The sequence below is a fragment of the Podarcis raffonei genome, chromosome 7 (assembly GCF_027172205.1).
Source record: "Podarcis raffonei isolate rPodRaf1 chromosome 7, rPodRaf1.pri, whole genome shotgun sequence".
NCBI lineage: Eukaryota > Metazoa > Chordata > Lepidosauria > Squamata > Lacertidae > Podarcis > Podarcis raffonei.
Genome location: NC_070608.1, coordinates 57,725,038 through 57,747,980, shown reverse-complemented (window position 1 = coordinate 57,747,980; position 22,943 = coordinate 57,725,038). Strand labels below are relative to the sequence as shown.

Here is a 22,943-nt window from a genome sequence, read left to right as displayed (position 1 = left end):
GTAGCTACACAATTCTCAATTCTAATATATATAGGTTTTGATTTATGCATTGATTTTTACCTTTTGTAGCGTGGGTTGTATTTTTAAATATTCTATGTGAGTTGCTCAAGTTGTTTTTCACAGGATTGTGATGATTCCAGCACGAGTATTAGCTAACATTAATAATATTACACAATAATGTTGACTCGCTTCCATAGTTTCCACTCAAAAGCCTGTTTTTCTGCCCTAATGGGCTTTGCTGCACCAAGTGTTCCTCAAAATCACTTACTTCAGCTTCCCCTGTTTGTTTTGCATCATATCTCTTAACAACTTGGCTTCGGAAACTGTAGGCGTCCTATGTGGTGAGCTTTCCAAGTTAGCCCGGGTTAGTGGCTGACTTGACAGGAGTACCGTAAGCCTCCCTCCTTCCTAGTGCAGTTCTCAGGTGGGAGCTGCAAACTCCACACACCTTTGGGCATGCTCATCGCTCCACTATGAACTGTACATCTCTTTATTTTCTGTGGTCTGCCATTAGCCTTGGTAGTCGTTCTTCTGTCTGGTAGAGAAGTGGCATGATTCCCCGCCCCCCTCTCCAACACAGCCTTTTCCCAACAGGTTGACCTAGAGGGAGAAAAGAATATCATGATGGGATGCCCCACTTAGCACACTTGTCAGGAAAGCATGGCACAGAACTAGGTTTGGGAAGCACCTTGGCTAGATTACCAGCTTGGTTCAGGCAAACATGGCTAGGGCATGGCCACAATTCCTCACATTTGAGTTGCTCTGCTGCCAATTACCTTAGACGCAAACCCAGCTGGAAAATCCAGTGATGGAGGGGAAGGGACATGAAGTGTAATTGTATAAATGTGTGTGTGTTTTGAGTTCCTGTTGTGGCGCAATAGCGCCTCCCAAAATGTGCTGTAAATACATTTCATGCGCACGATTGCTTTTATCATTTGTCAATCTTTATTTCTGAAGTGACATAAGTGGAAGATTTAATCCAGGATAGAAAACAGGCCGGGCAACAGACAAAGAAAAGAGGAGTCATCAACACTTCTGAATTAAGAAATTTCTTGATTTCCTTTGCCTGTCCTCCCAATTTAGTTTGGTTTTGTCATCTTCATTTTCCACGAAGTATTATTACTTCTTTTGATCCAGTCTCCCTGTTACATAACCAGGGCAGATAAGAAGGTGATATTTCTCTCTTACTCCTCCCTCTTTTGGTGGTTATAGTGTTGGACTTGGACTGGGGAGACCCCAGTTCAAATTCTCACTTAGCATTGCCTCTATAGAGTTGGACTACAACTCACAAATAAAGGACCCTGCGGCCTGAGTGAGCACGATGTCAGCAGCAGCCGTTTCCCTTTTTCTTTTTACAGAGCAGGTGTGCTGCTGTGGAGTCAAAAAAGTTCCAGACAGTAGCACCTGCTATCTTCATTTCCCAGAATGCCGTGGCTCTGGGCCATGAAGGTGGCAAGACTGGCTGACTGATGGGAACAGTGTGCCTTCTTCTCTCTCTCTTTAACCCCCCCCCCCAAGTCTCTGACATTGCAGCTACCTGGTAAGGCAAGGAGGAGGAAAGACTGAGCTGGTAACAGGAAGGGAACAAATCTCTTCGGTCCCTTTGTGCCTCATAACCCAAGGCAGCAGGGATGAAAAGGAATGGTTCCATGTTTTCTTTCTTTTTCTTCCACTAAACAAAACAAAAATTGGACCTGCCCATCCTCTCTACCCCATTACTAGGCAGAGAAGGGAGAAAGCAGATCTGCTTTCCTTGGCTTCCACCTTCCTTGAAAACCCCCCAAAAGGGAACCCATTTGTTCAATCTCCCCATCACCACTCTGCTTGCAAGAGGGGGAGGTAGTTGCCATGGTAGCACAAGAGAGAAAGTGGTGCAGTGACACGGAGGGGCTCAGAGGACTGTTCCCATGCAGCTTTGAAGCTTACTTGGATGCCCTTTGGCCCAGTCATTAATTCTCTAGCCTACCTCACAGGGGTGTTGGGAGTTAAAAAGGAGGGGTGGATCTTGTATGCCACCCTGCACTCCTTGGAGAAATGGGGAGTATATATGAAATATCTAATAATTTTTAGGCCAATGCCTGCTGTACAGTATATGGGTAGGGTTCTCTAAAAGCTTTCCAGTTTTAAAGACCTGGAAGACAAAGATGGTTGATGTAAAAGTCGCACATTGTCTGTCCTTGTTTAGAAGCTCAGGGAATCATTGGCGGCTTTTTGTTTTGTTTTGTTTTGTTTTGCTTTCCTTTTTTTAAAAACGAAAACACAAACCGAAAGCACGTATTTGCTAATAAATCTGTGCTGTATCCCGTGTGGTCCCTTCTGTTAACTGGAGGTTCTTAAATCTAGCAAAGGCTTCTGTGAATGGAAGACGCAACATTTTGCATCGTCTCCCTATGCAACAGTGGGGATCTCCAGTTCTGGGGATCCCCAGCCCTGCAGAATAGATTGGGGAGCTGCACAAGGAAAGGCAAATGAGAATATCGCCTACCTGATTTCATTCTCAGAAACCTCTGCTGGATGAAAGAGCCATTGGTGAACTCCTCTACCAGAAATAATTAAACTATATTCTCATGCGAGATACGTGGAGATTGTATGTGTTTGTTTATTTGGAGTATTGACTGCCTCCTCAAAAAAAAAAGTTCCTAGGGACATGCATGCAATAAATAATACGTGAACAGCCATATCATTTCTTATGATTAGGAGCACAACTGATTGGAGTCCAGGGAGGGGAGGATACAGTCTAGCAGGTACGGCTGTTGAAGCCTCAGTTGCACTTCTGTCCACACAGCAGTCAGGCATGAATAAGGTGGTGCCGTAGATGCCCTGAAAGCCAACAGGAAAACCTATCAATGTGTTTGTGATTAGATGGTATTGCCATCCACTGTGGCTCCAACTGGGAAACTTACCCAGGGTGAGAATTGGACTGTGCCCTTGCTTGACATCCCTGCCTCTCCTTCCCACACCTGAGTGGGTTCTGCTGCTTGAGTTGGACTGTACCCCTACCATGAGATTCTTGAAATGCATCTGTGAGGCTTTTCTCTATTCCATTTCCATTAAACTGTAGGGGATAAATGTGCTGCCACTCCCACCCCATTGGGTCTGATTGCTCTTGGCATTTCCGTAGTGGTGTTTGTTTGTTTTGGGGGAGACTCACTCTACAGAAAAATATTTTCAAACCCCCATTTTGAAAGCATTTAAAGTCCTGATCTTCCAGATATTTTCTTCTGGCACTGGAATAGCATCCTTTCTAATGATGGCAGCTTCCTCTGTAAAAATTCCTACAAAACTAGACCACATTCCTTTTTCCAGAACCAGTTCCAGGTGACTCACATTTCCTTGCATCCCTAAATATGCCTGCCTACCTTGGGTAATATTCTCTTTGTGTAAGCAGTTCTGTTCTCGTTAATCTTTACTGGTATTCAGTAATGATACCTCACCTGTTTGGAAGTATGTCTATATTGTTGTTTGGCCAGTTATTTATCTTTTGAGTCTTCTTGTAGCCTCGTGCTGGTTCGAATGGGGAATCCCCACCCCATGAGTTTCCAGCTGTATTTCTCCATTATCGGCACAAAATTTTATTCAGATATTTCCTATATTGACAACAGAGGTAGCTAGGGGTTCATGCAAGTTATAATTCCTAGTTTATATGATAAGGCAAGAACTGAATTTCCTGGCTGTAGTCTTAAATATGATGATTATATTTATACCCCACCCATGGCGATACATGTGTCGAGATTGGGGGTGGGGGTGGGAAGCAAACAGACTATTGCTATTTAGAGATACATTAGTTGCTTGGAAGATATATACCGTATTTTTCACTCTATAACACGCACCCGACCATAACACGCACGTAGTTTTTAGAGGAGGAAAATCCGTAGGCATGCCACCCGTAGGCATTCCCTCCATAACACGCACAGACATTTCCCCTTACTTTCTAGGAGGAAAAAGGTGAGTGTTATGGTGCAAAAAATACGGTAGCTGTAACATCCCCTTTGTATTGGACTAATTCACACAGCCAGATCTTATTGGTGGTAGTGAACATGAATGTGCTTTTTTTTGTCAGATTGTCAGTCCCGTTATTACCAAGGATGTAGCAATATTGCATGTGGTGTGATATCGGTGTTAACTTCCTGCTTGCTGTAGAATATGGTAATAATATTCCTGGAAGGTTTCGGGCACTATATAGTCTAGAACAACAGAAGTGATGTCTCCCACAGTTCAGATCCGGCAACTGTAACAGAATAACTTGCTGTGGCCTTGCTATGGGGGTGGGAGCAATCCTTTGCCTCTAATTCCTAATCACAGCTGCTGCTTCTGCAGTGATGTAGTAGAGAGGGAACGCAGGCAAGCACAACTCTGGGGACTCTTTTTTCAATGATTTATCCTGCCAGAGGTGTAGTGTCCTTGCTGTGGCGAGTGAATGAGGTAATGAGGCTTTCAGCTTCATTTATGATAGATTAGCATAGAGGAAATTGGACTATGAGGAAAATAATCAGAGGTTCAGCACAACCTTACCTATTGATGGGCTCCCTCCTCACACTAGCCTTTAATGACCGTCTTTGTTTGCAATCTCATTTGCATTTTTAATTAAAAGCTAGAGAGGTTGCATTTCAGCTGCCTGAATTTCTTTTGTTAAAGCTCAAGGTGTTAATAATAATAATAATAATAATAATAATAATAATAATACTTTATTTATTTATATGCCACCCATTTGATTGGGTTGCCCCACCCACTCGGCAGCTTGCAACAAAAAACAGTAAAAACACAATACAACACCACACACTAAAAACTTCCCTGAATAGGTGAGCTGCCTTCAGATGCCTTTTAAAAATGACATAGCTGTTTATCCCACAGGGAGGGTCCAAAGTCAGCACCACAGATTCAATTGAACTTATTCCCAGAAAATACTTCTTACTTGCAGTTACTCTGAACCTTATAAATTAAGTATTTTGTTATGTACTGCTGCTCTTTGGCTGGTGTATAATATAATGGATCAACACAGCTATCTGCATTTTTGGATTCCTTTGGAGTGTGGCTCTGGGAGCAGTCACGGTGCACTCTCGCACTTCAGAATTCACCATTTCACCATTCTACTGGTCCAGTGGTGCTGAAATCAATCAAACTATATAATAAGCACTGCCTGGTCAGTTATGCAGCAAGGTTTTTGCCAGCTGAACTGCTAACCTTTTGCTTTTAACCGAGCCCACCAAGTTCTGCCCCCCCCCCAAAAAAAAAACCTAAGAGCTCTTTTGGATAAGACTACAGAGTTCCAGAGTTAGTTGAGCCAAGTCTGCTGGGGGGCACTTGTGCATTTCCTGGTTCTTTGGGGGGGATTTAATTATTGAGGAATGGCGGTGGGCTCTGCAGAAATGTGACTCGTCTTCCTACTCTGCCAAAGTGGCAAAGTGCGGGAGGATGCTGCTGTGATTGCATTTTGCTCAGGGTGCTGGATCAGAATGGGGCATGGGCACGTTTTAATTAATGTAGCAATCAGAAGAGCATTGCTCAGCTTAAATTGTGTTGTGCTATCATTTGGGGAAGGGAGTAAATGGGAACTGCGGCATGTTTATGCTGCCCTGGCCTTTGACTGCAGAAGTGTAAAAGCAAACAAGTCCTGCATGTTTTCCCAAGCATACAATACCTCACTGGAAAAATAAACCGCATCATGCATGCTACCAAGAAATACTGTACAGCAGTGCTCTGTACACCAGTCACTTGATTTCACCCTGTTTCCCGTACTATGTTTTGCTCAAGCAGGCATATTATTTAGTGCCTCAGCGCTATTGGGTTTTCTTTAAATAAGCTTATTATCTCCATGCAAGAAGCCTAGAAGCAAACCCTAAGAGTCGGGGGTGCTAGTTACAGGTAGTTAGCCGTGTTGGTCTGTCGTAGTCGAAACAAAATTTAAAAAATTCCTTCTAGTAGCACCTTAGAGACCAACAAAGTTTGTTATTGGTATGAACACAATAGCTCATACCAATAACAAGTTTAGTTGGTCTCTAAGGTGCTACTGGAAGGATTTTTTTTTATTTTGTTTCTAGTCTGGGGTGCTGTTTTCCTTGCATTTGGATCAAATGTTGCATCTCCAAGATCATGTTTTCAGCTATGAATAGCTACTTTCCAGACTCTGCAAGGGCAACACTTAACCGTGGTTCATTTTCCATTCATAGTCAGAGCAGCAAACAAGATGTGGAATGTGGCTTGGAATGGGTTGTCAAACTGTGGTTTGCATTAACCATGACAAAGTATTACACTGACACTGAGCAAACCATAGTTAAGTGGTTTCCCTACTTCTCTTGCCTCTCCAACATAGGGTGTACAGGGCTGTGGGGTGCGCAAGGGCCTGCAGGCCATAGGGGGCCTACCACCCCCAGGAATCTTTGTAAATTATCACATATGATAAGTTATACAATAATTTCAGAATGCTATTACTTTTTCTCTGACACACACCAAGTGTGAAGCTTGCCTGCCACTACAAATCATCATTGATTTTTTAAGTTGATGTTTTTTAAAAAATATTATTATTATTATTATTAATTGAATTTGTATACCACCCTAAACCCGGAGGTCTCAGGGCAGTTCACAGAAAATATCAACATAAAAACCACAATATATATAAAGTTTGTAAAAAAATGAATTTGTTGCCATGTTCTACAACAATTTTGTCATATAAAGTAATGTTACGTATGTTTAGTCTCACCGTGAAATAGCTTCCTTTTACCCTCTTTTTGCCTTTTAATGCAACAGATAGGAGCAATTCTTGTCTAGATACCTGCAAGTAGTTTCACCCTGTGTGTACGTCCATTTTATATTTATATGCTAGTGTATGGTTTTGGCTTAGGAGGAAAATGGCTGAGGATTACATGCATATATCCTGGTCAAGATATACTATCTCAGGCCATTAAACCAGTTTTATAGCCTGGTTAGTACTAGCAGGGCTCACCACTGAACCAGGAAACTGATTTAACACGACACCATGGTTTAAACAACCCACCAATTTATCATAGCTAAAGAACAGTTGGTTCCAGTTATTCTTTCTGCAGCACAATGAGTTCATGCACAGGATGGGAACAGCTATAAAAGCCAGTGAGTTCCAAAAAGAATGTTTCTGATGAATCCTCTTCAGGTTTGTTTTTTTAAAAGTGGTCTTCAGTGACCAAAGTTTATTCCTAAGCTGTTGCTGGCACCACCTTTTTCTGTTTCTTGAAACCCCCACAAAGGAGGAATTCTATGTAATCCCTATCTACCTGATTCCATTGTCTAGCTTCTCTTTACCTTAAGATGCTTCTTTAATATTTAACTCCTGTCTTCTTCTTTGTAGCATAAGCATGTTGTTTCTTGACCTGCTCTCAGGGTCAGCTGAGAACAATGATTCTCTAGTCTCTTTTTATTGCAGCTTTAAAACAATATTTAAGTTTTCCTATTCTCCTTAGTCTCTCTCCCTTCCTTCCCACCTTGGGGGTGTTGTTTGAACTACCTTGCTCTGCTTTCGGTGGAGCAAAACACTATGGTAATTTCACACAAAAAAACTATTTTGAATCCTGCTGTTCCTGTTGTGATTGTTGCTTTACATGGGATTACAGTTCTAAAACTGGTTCTAAAATGATCCAATCCAGGCTAGAATTTGAGTTGTCTAATATATATAATAGATGTGTTGCCCTTGGAGAAGGGGATATTTCAGTTTAAACTGGTTATCTTGTACATTCCAGACATTTTTGCTACAAGGATGGTTGTGCATTTTCCTCCTGCAGTGAAACTAACCCTTTATAGTGTTTCTCACAAAGATCAGACCTTCCTCAGCCTGGTGCTATCATGATGGCAACAACTGCTATCAGCCTCAGACATGCTGGGGAAGGCTGTCACAGTATTAAATACTGAATAAATCCTTTGTTTTTCTGGTGCTTCCAGATGTAGGCTTTTCTATATCTGAATATATTTCAGTGGTTATGGTAAAATTCAAAACTTGGCTTAGCAATGGGCTCACTGTCTGCTATCTTTGGGCATTGCACTCTAAGCTGATTGGCACAATTTAAAGGGAAACTGACTTACTGCTGAGTTCTGTTCTGGGAATGATGTGGATCTTACAGCATTCTGTATAGTAGAACACAGACATTAATTGACATTGCCAATTTTTTAATCAGTAGCCAAAATCAAGTAGGTCCAAGAAGTATTTTGCTCTAGGGTGCACTATCTCACTAATGGATAGCCCTGGCTGCTTTTTTGTGGAACATTGGCTCATATCTCATTCCAGCTTGGCTGCTGTTTTAAGGCAGTGGTCACCAACATTTTTGGGTCTCGGGGCACCTTTGGCATTTTGAGGAAGTGCCAAGGGCACCAATCAATAAATGACTGCTGCCAGGGGTGTGACCTAACACAAAAGACTGCTGCCTCTAAAAGAGCAGAAAAAGATGAGTCAGGAACATAAAGTGGTTCAAATATTGGGGGGGGGTCCTATTGCATTATTTCTCCTTGCCAGACACTGTTGAGTCTTTGTTGTTACATGTTGTAGATTAGAGCTAGGAAATAAAAGATAACTGAATCCAGGAATAATTTTGAATCGCTACAGCCAGCCAGACACAAATGATCACTTTTAAATCGTTAGCCTCGCCCTGTCTTTGTGCAATACCGTCCTGGCAGGTTGACAAGGATGGTACCTTGTGGGAATAATGCTTTGTGGACTGGACACTGTTGCTGCCAAGGTCTTGGTTCAGAACTTACCCAATTTTTAACAGAGGGGAACTCCGCTTAGATCAAGGAGGTGCAGCGCAAGCAAGGTGGATGTCCCTCCTTCGGTGTTGACTTTGTGGCCCTTGTTTCTTTAAATGCTGTTAATTTCCTGTTCTCTCATTCTCTACACACGCCCTGTCTTAAAGGCCCTAGGTTGCACCAGCCTTTTTTCCTAACAAGGCATGACTGTCTATGAGTCTCCTTTGGAACTCCTTGGTGCCACTCCTTGTTATGCCCTGCAGGGCTGCTCTGAAGTAATTCATGGCACTCCCACCAGCCGGCCTCTGGAGTAACTCTGTTGCATGTGAACTGAGTGGCTGGGATCCGAAGCTGAGGTACACAAGCCGATGGAATGAATTCCTGTTCCATCTTGACACAGGCAGTTAAATAAGAGCCTTGGCCCGTGTGTCAGTTAGGAGCAAAGTGCTGTTCTTCCTTCTGATGTACAGGTGGACACATTGGCCTGCCAGTTTGGAAAAGATCATGATATCCTGGATTGCAACTGTGCAGAACTGATTAAAGAGAGTATGCAGCTGTGTTCTGACCCCGATTGGTGTTTATCTTGTGACTAACTTTAAATCTTATCCAGCAATGCTCCCAAAGGTCGGAACATGAAAGAGTGTTGAGGTTTCTTGTATCACGCACTCTTATTCGGATGCCTTGTTGTTTGGATTCACAGATGTGGAGTACCTTTCCACTGGTGATATTTGCCAGCTTATTGTCTTATGCTAGAAAACTCTTGGTGGCTGATTATATTTTTCCTTTATGACCTGGAACAGCTACAGCACAGTATTCCAAAGCCGGTCAAAAAATTCCCAGGGAATCCTTGCTCTTCGGCGCACCTTATTTGTTGAACACAGGGTTTCCCAAACTGGGGTCTGTAGCTGTTTTTGGACTACAACTCCCATCATCCCTGGGTACCAGAACTAGTGGTCAGGGATGGTGTGAGTTGTAGTCCTAAAAATAGTTGGAGACCCAAGTTTGGGAAACTCTGGTTTATTATCAAGTATACATCCCAAAGCATAAGCTTTAGATTTTCTTGTAACCACATTCCAGTTAAGCTCAAAGTGAGAAGCTGATTTCTTCAGGGTTTCGTTGTTGTTGTTTTTAAAAAATCTTGTTAATTTTAGCTTTATCAGTGCAATTCTATGCACCTTTACATAAACATTCCACTGTGTTCAGTGAGGCTTATTTCTAGGCAAATGTGTTTAAGATTGCAATTTTAAAGTATCTTTTATGGGGGGGGAATTCCTTCTGCCATACATCCATCAATTCACCACCTGAATTTAAAAACTGTCACAATCTGCCAGTTGCTGGGAATCACAAATGGGGAGAGTGGTTTTGCACTCAAGTTCTGCTTTCAGGTTTCCCACAGCCATCTGGCTGGCCACCAAGAACAAGATGCTGGACCAGATGAGCCAATGGCCTGATCCAGCAAAGCTCTTCTTATGTGAAAGGTCACAGTTCCCTTTAACCGCCTAATCAATGTTGCACAGTAATGCTGGAATATGATAGGCCAGAATCTAGAAATCATGCCCCTCCTTTTGGGTGCTGGAGAGAGACCTCATATTTTATTTCGGGCTGAAAGCCTATTACAGTCGTACCTTGGGTCCCAAAACGCCCTGGTACTCGTCTGTTTTGGCTCCCAAACGCCACCAACCTGGAAGTGAGTGTTCCAGTTTGCGAACGTTCTTTGGAACCCGAATGTCTGACGGGACTTCCAGTTGGCTGCAGGAAGTCAATCAGAAGTTGTGCCTTGGTTTCCAAACGTTTTTGAAGTTGAACGGACTTCCAGAACGGATTCGGTTCAACTTGCAAATTACTCTCCCACATATCTCAGCCAGGCCTGGGTAACTACCCCCCCCCCAGGAGGTAATCTGAGTGTGAGACTGCATAGTAGGTGAGACCAGAGCCAAATGTAGATGTGACCATCCCATACACAACTCTTTCTTGAGCACCTGTTTTTATACTCTTTATACCGATAAGAAATTAGTCCGGGAACCAATTGAAATATGTGGGAGATTGCAGTCAAACATAACAATTCACGACTGCTAGTTAGCACACGAAGGGGTTAAGGACCACAGAGTTGTGTTGCTAGCTTCCGCTTTTTAATTTTGATTTTGCATCGTGTGTGCAAAATCCACAAAGCCCTGGAAATGCTTCTCTGCTTCAGTAGGAACAGGGCAAACGATACTACACCAGTAACTCAGCCAGCTATTGGGGAGGCTTTGATACTTGGGTGATGCCAGGCTCTGGGAATTCAAGGAGAGCTGATTTGGAATGTCATGTGTCAGGCTTAACAGACTTGCAGAAAACCACTTGCAGCTGTTTGTTTGGAAGCTGCCTGGTGTCAACTGAGTTTACTAAACTGGATGTTTTCCTTTAACAGAGCTGTGGGATTCCCCAGCACAGCAGCCTGCTTATTTTGGATGTACTTTCACTAGGGAGATAGTGTCAAATCGTCCACAGAAGTGGGGGGCCACTCTCAATCCTTTTGTTTAACTGACAGGAAAAGGAAAGAGTCATGAATGCATTCTCTCTGCCCCCCTCAGAAAGACAAAAACTAGAACTGCCTGCATGACAGCCTTCTGTGTCCCTGATAAGTACCTCCTGATTATTCTTTCTAGTAGCCAACACTTCGTACTTCAGAGGAAGATATTAAGGGCTCCAGTCAAAGGAAGCGCTACCTGTCTTGAACCCCAAAATATCAATGTGGCTATTCGCACCCACCCTTAAATAAATCACTTGTGATAGGCAGATAGGGAAGAAAGGCATTCAAAGTAGAAGCAGCTCCCTGCAATGCAGCTGGACTGTATACACTGCAGTTGACAATGTTTTTATACATGGCAGTTCACTGTTGAGGGGTGATCATGGCACAGAATAGTTGCTACCCACTATCTGGTATCACTATCCACCATAATTGTGGATGAGTCTCTAAAATATTGTTTCCCTTCCACAAAATTCCAAGAAACTACAGATTAGGGACATGCTCTCCTCTCCCCCCTCGGATGAAAACCATACTAGTGGATGATTCCCCTGGCATTGTTTCCATATATTGCTTTCCATCTCCAAAAACCTTTTATCTCTAGTTCTGTATACAGTGGTACCTTGGGTTACATATGCTTCAGGTTACATACACTTTAGGTTACAGACTCCGCTAACCCAGAAATAGTGCTTCAGGTTAAGAACTTTGCTTCAGGATGAGAACAGAAATCGTGCTCTGGCGGCGCGGCAGCAGCAGGAGGCCCCATTAGCTAAAGTGGTGCTTCAGGTTAAGAACAGTTTCAGGTTAAGAACGGACCTCCAGAATGAATTAAGTACTTAACCCGAGGTAATCCAACGCCACAGATGTGAGACTGATGGCACATGTGGATGAGCACTTTTGAGGAATCGAGTGAAGGCAGTGAAAGTGAGAAGGGAAGTGTTGGTGCCAAGTGCCCCTTTACTGAAGCCCTTGCATTGAACTCCTTGTCTGGTCGCCAGTGCCAACCCAGGAATTCTCTCCAGGCGACTGAGCAAGCTGGCAGGCAAAGGGCAAAGCACTCTGCCTCTGTTGCCAGCCTGTTTGGCTTCTCTTCCTCTGCACCCATTCTGGAAAGGCAACAGACTGGCAAAGGAGACATGAGGGTCCCTTCTTCACCAGCCGGCTGTACTTTTAGCCTGCAAATGAAAGTACCAGTCTGTTTTTCACTCATAAGAGCAGCAGTCTTATAAGTATAACCAATCTACATCCGTATCTATAGGTTAGGTTTGATTTTTCTCTAGTTTCCTCTCTGGCGCTTCCCCACCTCCCCGCAATCTTTATTCTTACACATTCTCAGCTTAGTTCAGAAGGTTTTTTTTTAATTGCCAAAAAAAAATTGTCAGAATTTACCGTGTATTTCTCCGAATACACACATTTTTGCAAGCAATTTTCTCAAATATGAGGCATTTTTGTTACTTTTTACTGATAAATTATTTCCCCCCCAACACAATACACATTTTTGTGCAAAATACTTTCTCGAAGAACAGCACTGCAATTTGGAAAAGTGCACATTTTGAATGATAGCTGTGCCTCAGTTCATTTGGATTAGGTAATGAGAACCAAATCTACATTCTCCCCATCCCTTCCTTTAACAATCCCAATACTGCACTGGAAAATTATAGAAGCTGAGCAATGACCCCTGGTGGTCACCAACTGGAGCTACAGAGAGCACCACTGGAATATCAGCAAATACTGATTTTCTCAAATGTTTGAAAGTCTGAATTGCTGTCTGTGTATATAGAAAGGGATTAGGTTTAGCTGTCCTGATGCAATTAAAATAGCTCAAGTAAAAGTAAAAAAATTTACTTAGCATTCCTCTGTTTAAAAAAACCACCTGCTGGTTCTAATAGACCAGATGAGAGCCTATACATATCAAGGCGAGCAGTTGCTTTATTTTAGGTTAACCCATTATCACTTTTTGAGCTGTGAATTTGTTTGCTGAACTCAGGTTTTTGGCCTACTCTCATCAGCTGGATAACTAAGTTGCTGCTGACTTGATTTCATTGGTTGGTGTTTGGTGTGTGTGTGTGAGAGAGAGAGAGTGAGAGTGTGTATTTCAGCTTATTTACATTTGGTTCTTAATGCTTAGCCATCTTGGAGGTCAAAAAGGTGGAACAGGAAAAAGTAAGTAAGTAAGTTAAAGGAGCACCTCTTTCATTGGATGATCAAGGCAAAAGAGCCAAGAATTGGAATTAAAGATAGAATGAACAGAAGAGGGGACAGTTTCTGAGATAACCAGAACATCAGTGTCACTGTTTAACAAATAAAATAATAATAATAATAATAATAATAATAATAATAATAATAATAATAATAATAAAAACCCTTAGTACAGTGCATGTGAAGAAAAAACCACAATACTTTCTTGTGTACAAAATTTGATCTGCCAGGATTTTCTGTTTGAACTTGCAGCACAGATTCCCCTCCCCAGGTGTTAACTGGGTAGGATTGTAAAAACAGGTTACTTTAACCCAAAAGGCACAGCAGCCTTTCAAACAATAAACTCAGCCCAATTTACTTTAGCATTTGTTTGTTCAATGACTTTGCTTGACTACAGCACAAGTAGGTTTTGGTTGGGCATCGCATTGTGTTTTTCTTTCTTGCCTTATCCAACTTGCTCACTTGTATCTGAGTTGGGTAAAGGAAGCAGCCTAAGTCAGAGTTCACGATATATCTGTTTCCTTTTTGAATCCTTCTGTATCTCTGCATGTTCCATCATTTTATAACAAGCGATGGAGTAAGTTTCCCGGCCAGGCTTTTATCACTTTCCGAAACCACTTGTGTATGTTTCTCTGTAGGAAAATGCCATGTGGTGCAGATTTTTAAGGCTTTAAAAATAAATAAATCCACTGAAAAGTTTTCTTGGGTGATGAAGTGAAGGCTTAAAGCCCTCCCCAGTTTTAAGTTATCCTTCTGTTTACTTCTGCATTCAGTAATTGAGATTTTTTTGGGTTGAGGGGCAACCCAAATGCTCTTAATGAGTTGTTGGCTTCCTTCCCAAAGTTGCCTGAAGTGCTGTTCTCCTTAGTGGAAGTAATTCTGTCTTTGATGTAGTTTCCAGAGCTGTCGACTAAAGTTGCACAGTTCCCAGAAGAAATAATACCCTAGGAGTGTATGCAGACTAGAAATGCAAACTCCAAAATGAATTCTTCCTATAGGAGTCTGGCAGTCTGGTTCTCTGTGGAATCTTGCTTGTTTACATAATCTTATCTGGCTACGCTTTGGTATTTCATCTGGCAGGCAGTTCCTATAAAAAGCAGCTGTCCAAGCAATGGGAGTGGCGCTTCTGGTTATAGGGATTTTGTGTGGTGGTGATGGTTGTCTATAATACCTTGCTCGAAGTATACCTGTTTTCCTCCTAAGACCAGATGCTCAATATTTAACATTCATTTGTATAGGTGTCCCTCATGACTTTTCTTAAAATGAAAAGACTACTTAGACTTAGGGGACTTTTAAGTTTAATATTGAAGGTATTCTTTACCACTGTACTGGATCTCCCCACCCTGAAATAGGGTTGGTTGGTTAATTAATTAATTAACAAACCAATTAATAATGAAATGCACACATGCGTAATTGTGTGATGACCAGAATATGCGAAGCTTTTAAAAAGAGGTGGCAAGAGGAAAAGGAAATCCCAGTTTGCTAGAAAGTGTCATCCTATTTTTCTAACACTCTGTGCTCAGGAAATCTTGGAATGAACATTATCAGTCTTTGGGTTCCTCCAAGCATTTGTTTGTGTGTGCTGTTTTAATTTGAAACTCTTAGAAAAGTCACTTTCAGAAGAATGACTCAAAAGATAAGCAGAATGCAGCTGAGGAGGTTGAGTGAGTTAAAACAAATAGCTTTTTCTTTTCCAAACGCCATGGAGATAAAACAGTAACTTGCAGTGGCTATTCCGACCACACGCAGGAGGCGGCACAGACGTGTCCCAACCTCATGGTTGCTTAACTGGAGCCATAAATCAAAGCAGCTTTGCAAGTAGTCATCAATTCATCAACTCCACCCACACAACCAGTTGCTATAACTTGTCCTGGCACTCATGGCTCATTTTTGGCATCAAGGAAACTAGGGAGCAGTAACAGGAAATGCCTGCCCATGCTCCCTTGTGCTTGACATACTTTTTGATGCCAGGCTTCTGGGGAGGGGGCACCAGTTTTCTCAGCTCTGCCTTTGTTGAAAGACCATGACTACTTTGATTACTTTCTGCCTGCACGTCTAATAACATACTGTACCTTTTAGAAATTGACAAAACACAAGTGGGTGTCTTCCTGCTTAGCCTCATGCTTGCCCAATTTCCTGGGCTTTCCAGAACTGTATTTAAGACCACTGAGTGTGTGAGCTATGCTGAAGAATTTTCACCAGCACTTTCCATTCTTTATTAGCTCTGATTGAATCATTTTAAATCATGGTTTCCTAAACCATGCTTACATAGTCCACAAGTCTTATCCTGTTTGCGTAACTCTCATTTTTCTTCTGAAGACCACCTTCCGATTAACTTGAGTGAAGACAGAACTGGGTTCAGAGTGTCAGGGCTGGAGTCAGATGCAGGTCAGCATGAGAGACACAAGGCTCCGTTGTCAGTGAAGTTAACTCTTTATTCCAGGAAACAGCATACAACACTTCCCAGCATGCCTTGCCCCTGTGGAGCAGTTGCCAGGACTGAAGGTCCCTGCCTTCCACTCTTTCTAAGGCTCCTCCTCTCCTAGATGTTTCCCAAGCACTCTCAAACTTGTACCTGCACACTTCTGGTCTCTGTTCAGCCTTCCTCATTATTCTGCATGTTCTTGGAGACCAAGGAGGAGGGAAGCTTGTTGCAGCAGGAGAGGGAGGCTCCCTGGATTCTTCAGCAGCCTCTTGCCCCGACCCTCCTCTGCCTTAGCTTCAGATTCTGAACTGCTCTCTATCACTCGCTCTTCCTGCTCACTGACTGCTTCCTCTGACCTCTCCTCAGTGTCTCACTACCAATCCTCTGGCTCTGAGTCTTCTTCCTCTGGCATTTCACTTGGAGATTTCCCTGTTGGTGCCTCCCACCACTCCAAGTCCAGCCAGTCCCTGACACATAGTAGCCACATTGTTGCTTCTGATACCACCAACCTTGCCAATGAGCTGCTCTGGGACATGATTAGTATAGTGTGTGCTCCAAGTAGCCTGGGTTTATTGATTCACTCTCCTACCCTGCACTAACAAACCACTGGGCACAGAAAAGTAGCCATCGCCATCCCCTGCTCCTGGTTCTGTATACCTTTATCCCTTTCTGCAATTTCTGCCAATCCTCCTCCTAGGCGGCGTGGGAAATAGGATACTTGCTTCCTTAAAGATGTGCTTGGCAATATGCCCAGGTTGTCACCATTAGGTGTCTTTTTGAAGAGATATTTATGGGAGCAGAAATATCTCCCTTTGCCAGGAAAACCTGAGCTCCCACCAGTTCTTACTGATGGAATTTTATAATCTGCCCATCACTAAATGGTCCCAGGGTAGAACGTAAACAAGATAATTAGAACAGTGCAATAAAAACAAGCTCAAGTACACATGCTATTAAAATCTTTATTAAAATAAACAAAATCAAGCAAAATATCAGGCTGTGAATAATCACAGCTAAATAGCTCATCGCACTTTCCAGCCCCTCCCAAAGGCCTGGCAATTGGTTTGCTCAGCATATATACCCAACTTAAATAGCTTTGGCATATTATATGGATGTGACTTTCTTCCTTAATTTTTTTTCCATATAATGTATATTTGTATACTGTTGTATGTTGCCTTGGGTTCACTTGAGAAAGAAGTCTGTAAAATATATTTAATAATAACAAATGTCCCTCCATGATGGGTCTGCAAAGTAACAGTGGTACCTCGGGTTACAGACGCTTTAGGTTACAGACTCTGCTAACCCAAAAATAGTACCTCAGGTTAAGAATTTTGCTTCAGGATGAGAACAGAAATTGTGCAGCGGCGGCACGGCAGCAGCGGGAGGCCCTATTAGCTAAAGTGGTATCTCAGCTTAAGAACGGTTTCAGGTTAAGAACGGACCTCCAGAACGAATTAAGTTCTTAACCCGAGGTACCACTGTATTCATCTCTCATCTGAGAAATCCTATTTAACTTTTGGGAATTTCTGTCTGATAGATTTCTTCGTAGGTGTATTTGCAACATGTTGTTGTTGTTGTTTAGTCGTTTAGTCGTGTCCGACTCTTCGTGACCCCATGGACCAGAGAACGCCAGGCACTCCTGTCCTCCACTACCTCCCGCAACATAACCTGATGTAAAAATTCATTAACTGTTCTTATCTACAGATAACACAACAAGGGCTGCTTCTGCATTGCACAGCAGCAGCCCACATCCTCCTCCAATCTCACAAAAACTCTTATAAATTATGGTTTGTTGCTAGCAACAGTTTATGCTGGCTGGGACAGATGGAAGTTGAAATCCCTGAAATGTGGGGTGGGGAGGAGAAAGATGTTCAAAGCAAGAACTGTTTGCAGCATGGGCAAATGACTACATTTTATAAATGTTGGAGATGAAATTCCATTGCTTGCTGGAAAGAGTTTATGGCTCAGTGGCATGTGAAACTCAACTCTTCCTCTCCTCTCTTCTCAGATGAAGCAGATTATGGTAACTTTGGTTCAAACACCTTAACCAGGAAAAAGAAGGCTCTGGTGACCCTCCGGAATGACAACCTTCGCAGGCGCCCCCACGTTAATATCAGCATGCCTCAGGATTTTAGACCCGTGTCTTCCATCATTGATGTGGACATCCTACCTGAAACTCATAGGCGAGTGAGATTGTATCGACATGGGTGTGAGAAGCCTCTAGGGTTCTACATTCGTGATGGGACCAGTGTCAGAGTAACTCCTCATGGGCTGGAAAAGGTACCTGGAATTTTCATCTCTCGGATGGTTCCTGGTGGTTTAGCTGAGAGTACAGGCTTGTTGGCTGTCAATGATGAAGTCCTGGAAGTGAATGGCATAGAAGTGGCCGGGAAAACTCTTGATCAGGTAACGGACATGATGATCGCCAATAGCCATAATCTTATCATCACAGTCAAGCCAGCAAACCAAAGGAACAATATTATCAGAAGCAGTCGGATGTCTGGGAGTTCTGGCCAGTCTACGGACAGCACTGCAAGTCATCACAGTTTGCCTTCTTCTCATGTCCTGCAGAACTTCCACCCTGATGAAATGGAGAGTGACGAGGATGCTGACATTGTAATTGAGGGCTGTCTGGAGCCACAGCCCATTCCGAAATCGCACAGCCTTCCTTCTGGTAGCCTTTCCCGAATTAACGGCAGCAGTCTTAGCCAAAGACTACAGAGGGACCTGGTACTCAACAACAGCTTGGGACGAGAAAGCAACGGCAATATTCACAAAATTCTGAGTTCCTTAAAAACTGATCCTCGTCATAGCTTGGTTATTCCCAAAGGAGGCATTGAGGAGGACGGAACGGTGATCACACTTTAGTGGGTGCTTCCGTTTGTGTGTGTGTGTTTCTTGTCTGAAGTGCCAACTGGAACAAATCTATACACATCCCGAAGAGAGGGAATCTTAATTCTCTTAGACCTTCTGAGGTGTGACACACGTGTTGCTTTCCGGACATGGTGGTATTCAGGTTTATACATAAAAGTGCTGCCTATTGCAACCCATGAAAAATTGTAAATATGGTTTCTGCTCCTAGGGTCAGAATGAGGGAAAGTAAAGATCGCTGCATTTTTAAAAAGAATCCCATCTATGAAAGTATGTCTGCTGCATGTATGGTTATACGCTGCAATATATACATGTAAATTGTATATATTTTGATGATTAATAACAACAGACACAGTAAACATGGAATGGGCATTCATAAATTAGTCTTTGAGGGGAAAACTACTATTAAGGATTGCATCCAACAGGGTTGCTCAGTCAGATTTCTGTCAGCCAAACGGAATTCCTTATTCCCTCTTCCTCTGCAACGCCCCCCCCCCAAAAAAATCTGCTCTGGGGGGGGGGGTTCCCAAGTTTTCTGGAGCAGATTTAGGAAGGGGAAATTGCTGACCACTCCAGCATACTGACCAAAGCCTTACCATCAGCTGAATAGCAAGATTGGATACAATGCAATGTGTTTAAATTTTGAAATTTTACTTTCTGCCATTATATACTGCTTCCTAGTTTGTTTACACAGAAAATTTACTTGTCTTGCCCCTAAATCTGGAAAGGGCTAACTGAACAACTTTCTATCCTGGAAATAGCGTTGAGGGAATGCTGCATTTGTTTTTTTTATTTTTGGAACAAAACTTTGACCAAATGATTTTGTGTTTTATATGTATATTTTTAAAGTGGGATAGTGTCACATTGTTGCCATAATTTCTTTTTGATCAGCACCACCTGCTGGTGACTTGTAGTACTGTTGGAATAAACTGTCTTCATATGATGTGAAAAAACAACAGGCAGCATGGAGGTTGGTTGATTGATGCACCATCAGGATATGTGTTCTCTTTTTATTGCTAAAATATTTATTAGACAAATACTCAAATTTTAGTGACTGTTGGTTTCACTTTTTTATATTGATAACAGTACTGAATTTGCAAATAAATAATAAGATTGCTTTGGACTGCATTCTACGTCACCACAAGAAACTCATCTAAGGCTGTAATCCTAACTCCACTTATCTGGGAGTAAGCCCCATTGAGTTTAATGGGACTTGTTTCTGAGTAGATTTGGTTAGGATTGCAACCTAAATTTGTCTTACTGTTTAGAATTAACTTGAATCCAGAGTCTTTAATAATGAAAGCTGGTTCCTCTTGGTACATACTGATTTCCTAAGCTAGAGTGTTATTTTATTTTATTGTCCCTGGAGTCTAAAATGCTACAATTCGACAGCATATCAAGTGTTTCAAGTAAAGACTATCTTAGATTGTTGGGATCATTAGTTATAAAGCAAATCAATAATAGGCTACTCCAAAAGAAACGGTTTTGCTCCCAGCTCTGTTTTTCTGTTCTATAAAACGCCACAAGCTGTTACAATGTTTAGTAGAAAAAAGGTTGACTATATTATGAAGTGTCTAGGAAAAAATATAATTGTGTTACAATGTGTTTTTCTACTTTTAGCTTTGTCATTTTCTTTGTTTTTTACTGTGTAGTTTTGTGTATTAAAGCGTTTCTAAACAAATGAAAATTCTTTATATAAATTATATCCCACACCTTCCACACCCTTATTTTGTACTATAAAGGGCTCAAAACACTTTGGGGTTGTTTAATAAAAAAGCCTTTTATTGTTCTGCTTGGAATAAAGTTATGTACAAGCTTCAATATTTCTTAACTGAACAATGCCACCATCACCCCAAACCCAGGTCCTGGGCACCAAAGCCATCTCAATAAAAATACCTTTGGTGCTTCAGAAGAAGCAGGAGGTGGGAATGTGTTGCCATCTATGTTGTTGGGACTCAACGCCCATCATCCCTGGCCAATTGCTGTGCTGTCTGGGGCTGATGGGAGATGGGAGTCCAGTAACATCAGGAGGGCTACAAGTTCCCCACCTGTGCTACTGAAGAGTGTACCGGGGTGAGAATTTTAGGTAGCCATTGAATACCTTGCCATACAGAATGAAATGGATTGTATGGAACAATTGGAAGAGTGTGAATATGTTAGGAAACTAGATGGCAGGGTTATTTTACCTATACAGAGTTGCTGAGAGCTGGATGCGGCAAAAGCAAATAATTGAACTTTGTGTTGGAGAAATGGAGCCAGTAAAAATACCAGACACTGATTCCCGTTGGTGAACAGATCACGTCAAATTTTTAGAGGCCCCAATATTTATGCAGAATAGGATCCCTGTAGAACCACTTTGTCAAAATCACATGAAGTTGGCTTTTGATCAATCTCACTGTTGTGTAACAAATACTTCATGATCAAAAGTATCAATCACATAAATGTTCTAAAGGGAATACAGATTCTGTTAACCTTTTCTGAAAAGTTAACCAGACTACAACCTGCAGTCTTTGTGTCATTAGTCCTCATTACAAATTGGGGATAAGTCTCCATGAGTTTAGCAGGCTTCTCACTTAAGGCATATAACTGTCCGTGATTGGGTAGGTGACTGAAACAGTGACTGTAGATAAGTATTTATTTGTGTTTTTGGTGGTGAAATCAAACTGTTGGAGAGTTACAGGCCCCCTCTTTTCTTCCCAGCCCTATACTGCATATAACACCAGTGTTTCACAACAGTAACTGAAGAACCTGAAGAAAGAGACAATGCATGTGTTTTTGAAAATGAGGGGAAATTATTTTACTTTATTTTTAAAAAGGAGTGTGCAACGCCCCCAGTATTTAAAGAGTCCCCACCCCTATTACATCATTAGAACCAAAACATAAACCTATGAAACTAGAAAAGAGCAAAAAATATCAATGTTTGGTCCAGAATCTAGGTACTACACCCTCATTAAAAGAGATTGTATGAATGATTCACTAAATGATGACGTATGTAACTAAGCTCATGGCCTCAAATTCTCTTTATCTTATACGTTGCTTTATTACAAAAATGATGACCAGACTACTGATCCTAAACTGAATAGTTAGTTGCCCAACCACTCCCTCCAGAACCCACTGCTCTCAACTGCCTCGCATTCAAACTCCCTTTCAAATCCTCATCCAATCATCACTCACCACCAGAATCCCACCATACTCACTCTCTCCCCCTCCCTCCACATTTCCATAATAATTCTGATACAATTACCTTAATAACCCTATTACATTCAATATTTTATACACGCTGCTCCCTATAACCATACAGTGGTACCTCGATCTACGAACAGCCCTGTTAATGAACAATTCGGACAAAGAACTCCGCAAAACCGGAAGTAGGTGTTCCAGTTAGCGAACTTTGCCCTGGAAGCCAAACGGAAGTCGAATGGTGGAAGGGCACCGGCAGAGGGAGGCCTCAGTAGGGAAAGTGCACCTCGGTTTAAGAACAGACTGCCGGAATGGATTAAGTTTGTAAACCGAGGTACCGCTGTACTGTTAGAAGCACTTGAGCTTCCCATTCCTGGTTCCTAGGAAATGGGGGTGAGCAAACTGCAGGTTCTCCATCCCTGTTCTAAAAACCAGATGTCTTCCTCCAAACAATCCTGGGAATTATAGCTTGTTAAGGGTTCTGGGGATTGTAGGTCTGTGAGAGGGAAGCCACAATGGCAGGAATCATTTCGGGGGAAGTCATGTGCTTTAAAGGCGCATTGGATGCTCTTTAAAACATTGCATCATAGAACTGTAGAGTTGGAAGGGACCCTGAGGGCCATCTAGTCCAACTCCCTGCATATGCAGAAATCTCAACTAGATGATCCATGGCCATCCAAGCGCTGCTTAAAAACCTCCAAGGAAGGAGAGTCACTGCTTCAGGTCCTAAGGGCCTCTGGAGCAGGAGAAAGCAAGCTTGCTCCATCCATGTGACAGCCCTTTAGTTATTGAAAGGGCTGCATGGTGTGGATCTCATATCAGTGTTATGAGAGTGTAAGCAACGCATTTCTCTCCCCTTTCTCCACACCATGCAGAATTGCAATGGTAACCAGAAGGCTGGAGTTTGGAGCCCAGCCAGGGCTGGCTGTGGGTAGGATCCTTGCATTGCCGGGAGTTGGACTAGATGACCCTTGGGATCCCTTCCAACTCTGCCATGCTATGATTATATCAAGCAGCTAAAGGAATGAAAAGATGCTTCTGAAACATTTGGGAATCATAGGC

The 22,943-nt window shown here is 42.3% G+C and overlaps 1 protein-coding gene across 1 annotated transcript in view; it reads left to right on the top strand.

The window, feature by feature from the left end:
- PARD6G (par-6 family cell polarity regulator gamma) overlaps positions 1 to 20,522 on the top strand; it is a 76,938-nt gene extending 56,416 nt beyond the window's left edge. Inside the window, exon 3 of the mRNA XM_053396707.1 lies at positions 17,839 to 20,522. Coding sequence (XP_053252682.1) covers positions 17,839 to 18,698 — 860 coding nt within the window. The 3' untranslated portion in view covers positions 18,699 to 20,522. The remainder of the gene's footprint in view (positions 1 to 17,838) is intronic.
- The last annotated feature ends 2,421 nt before the right edge of the window (positions 20,523 to 22,943 follow it).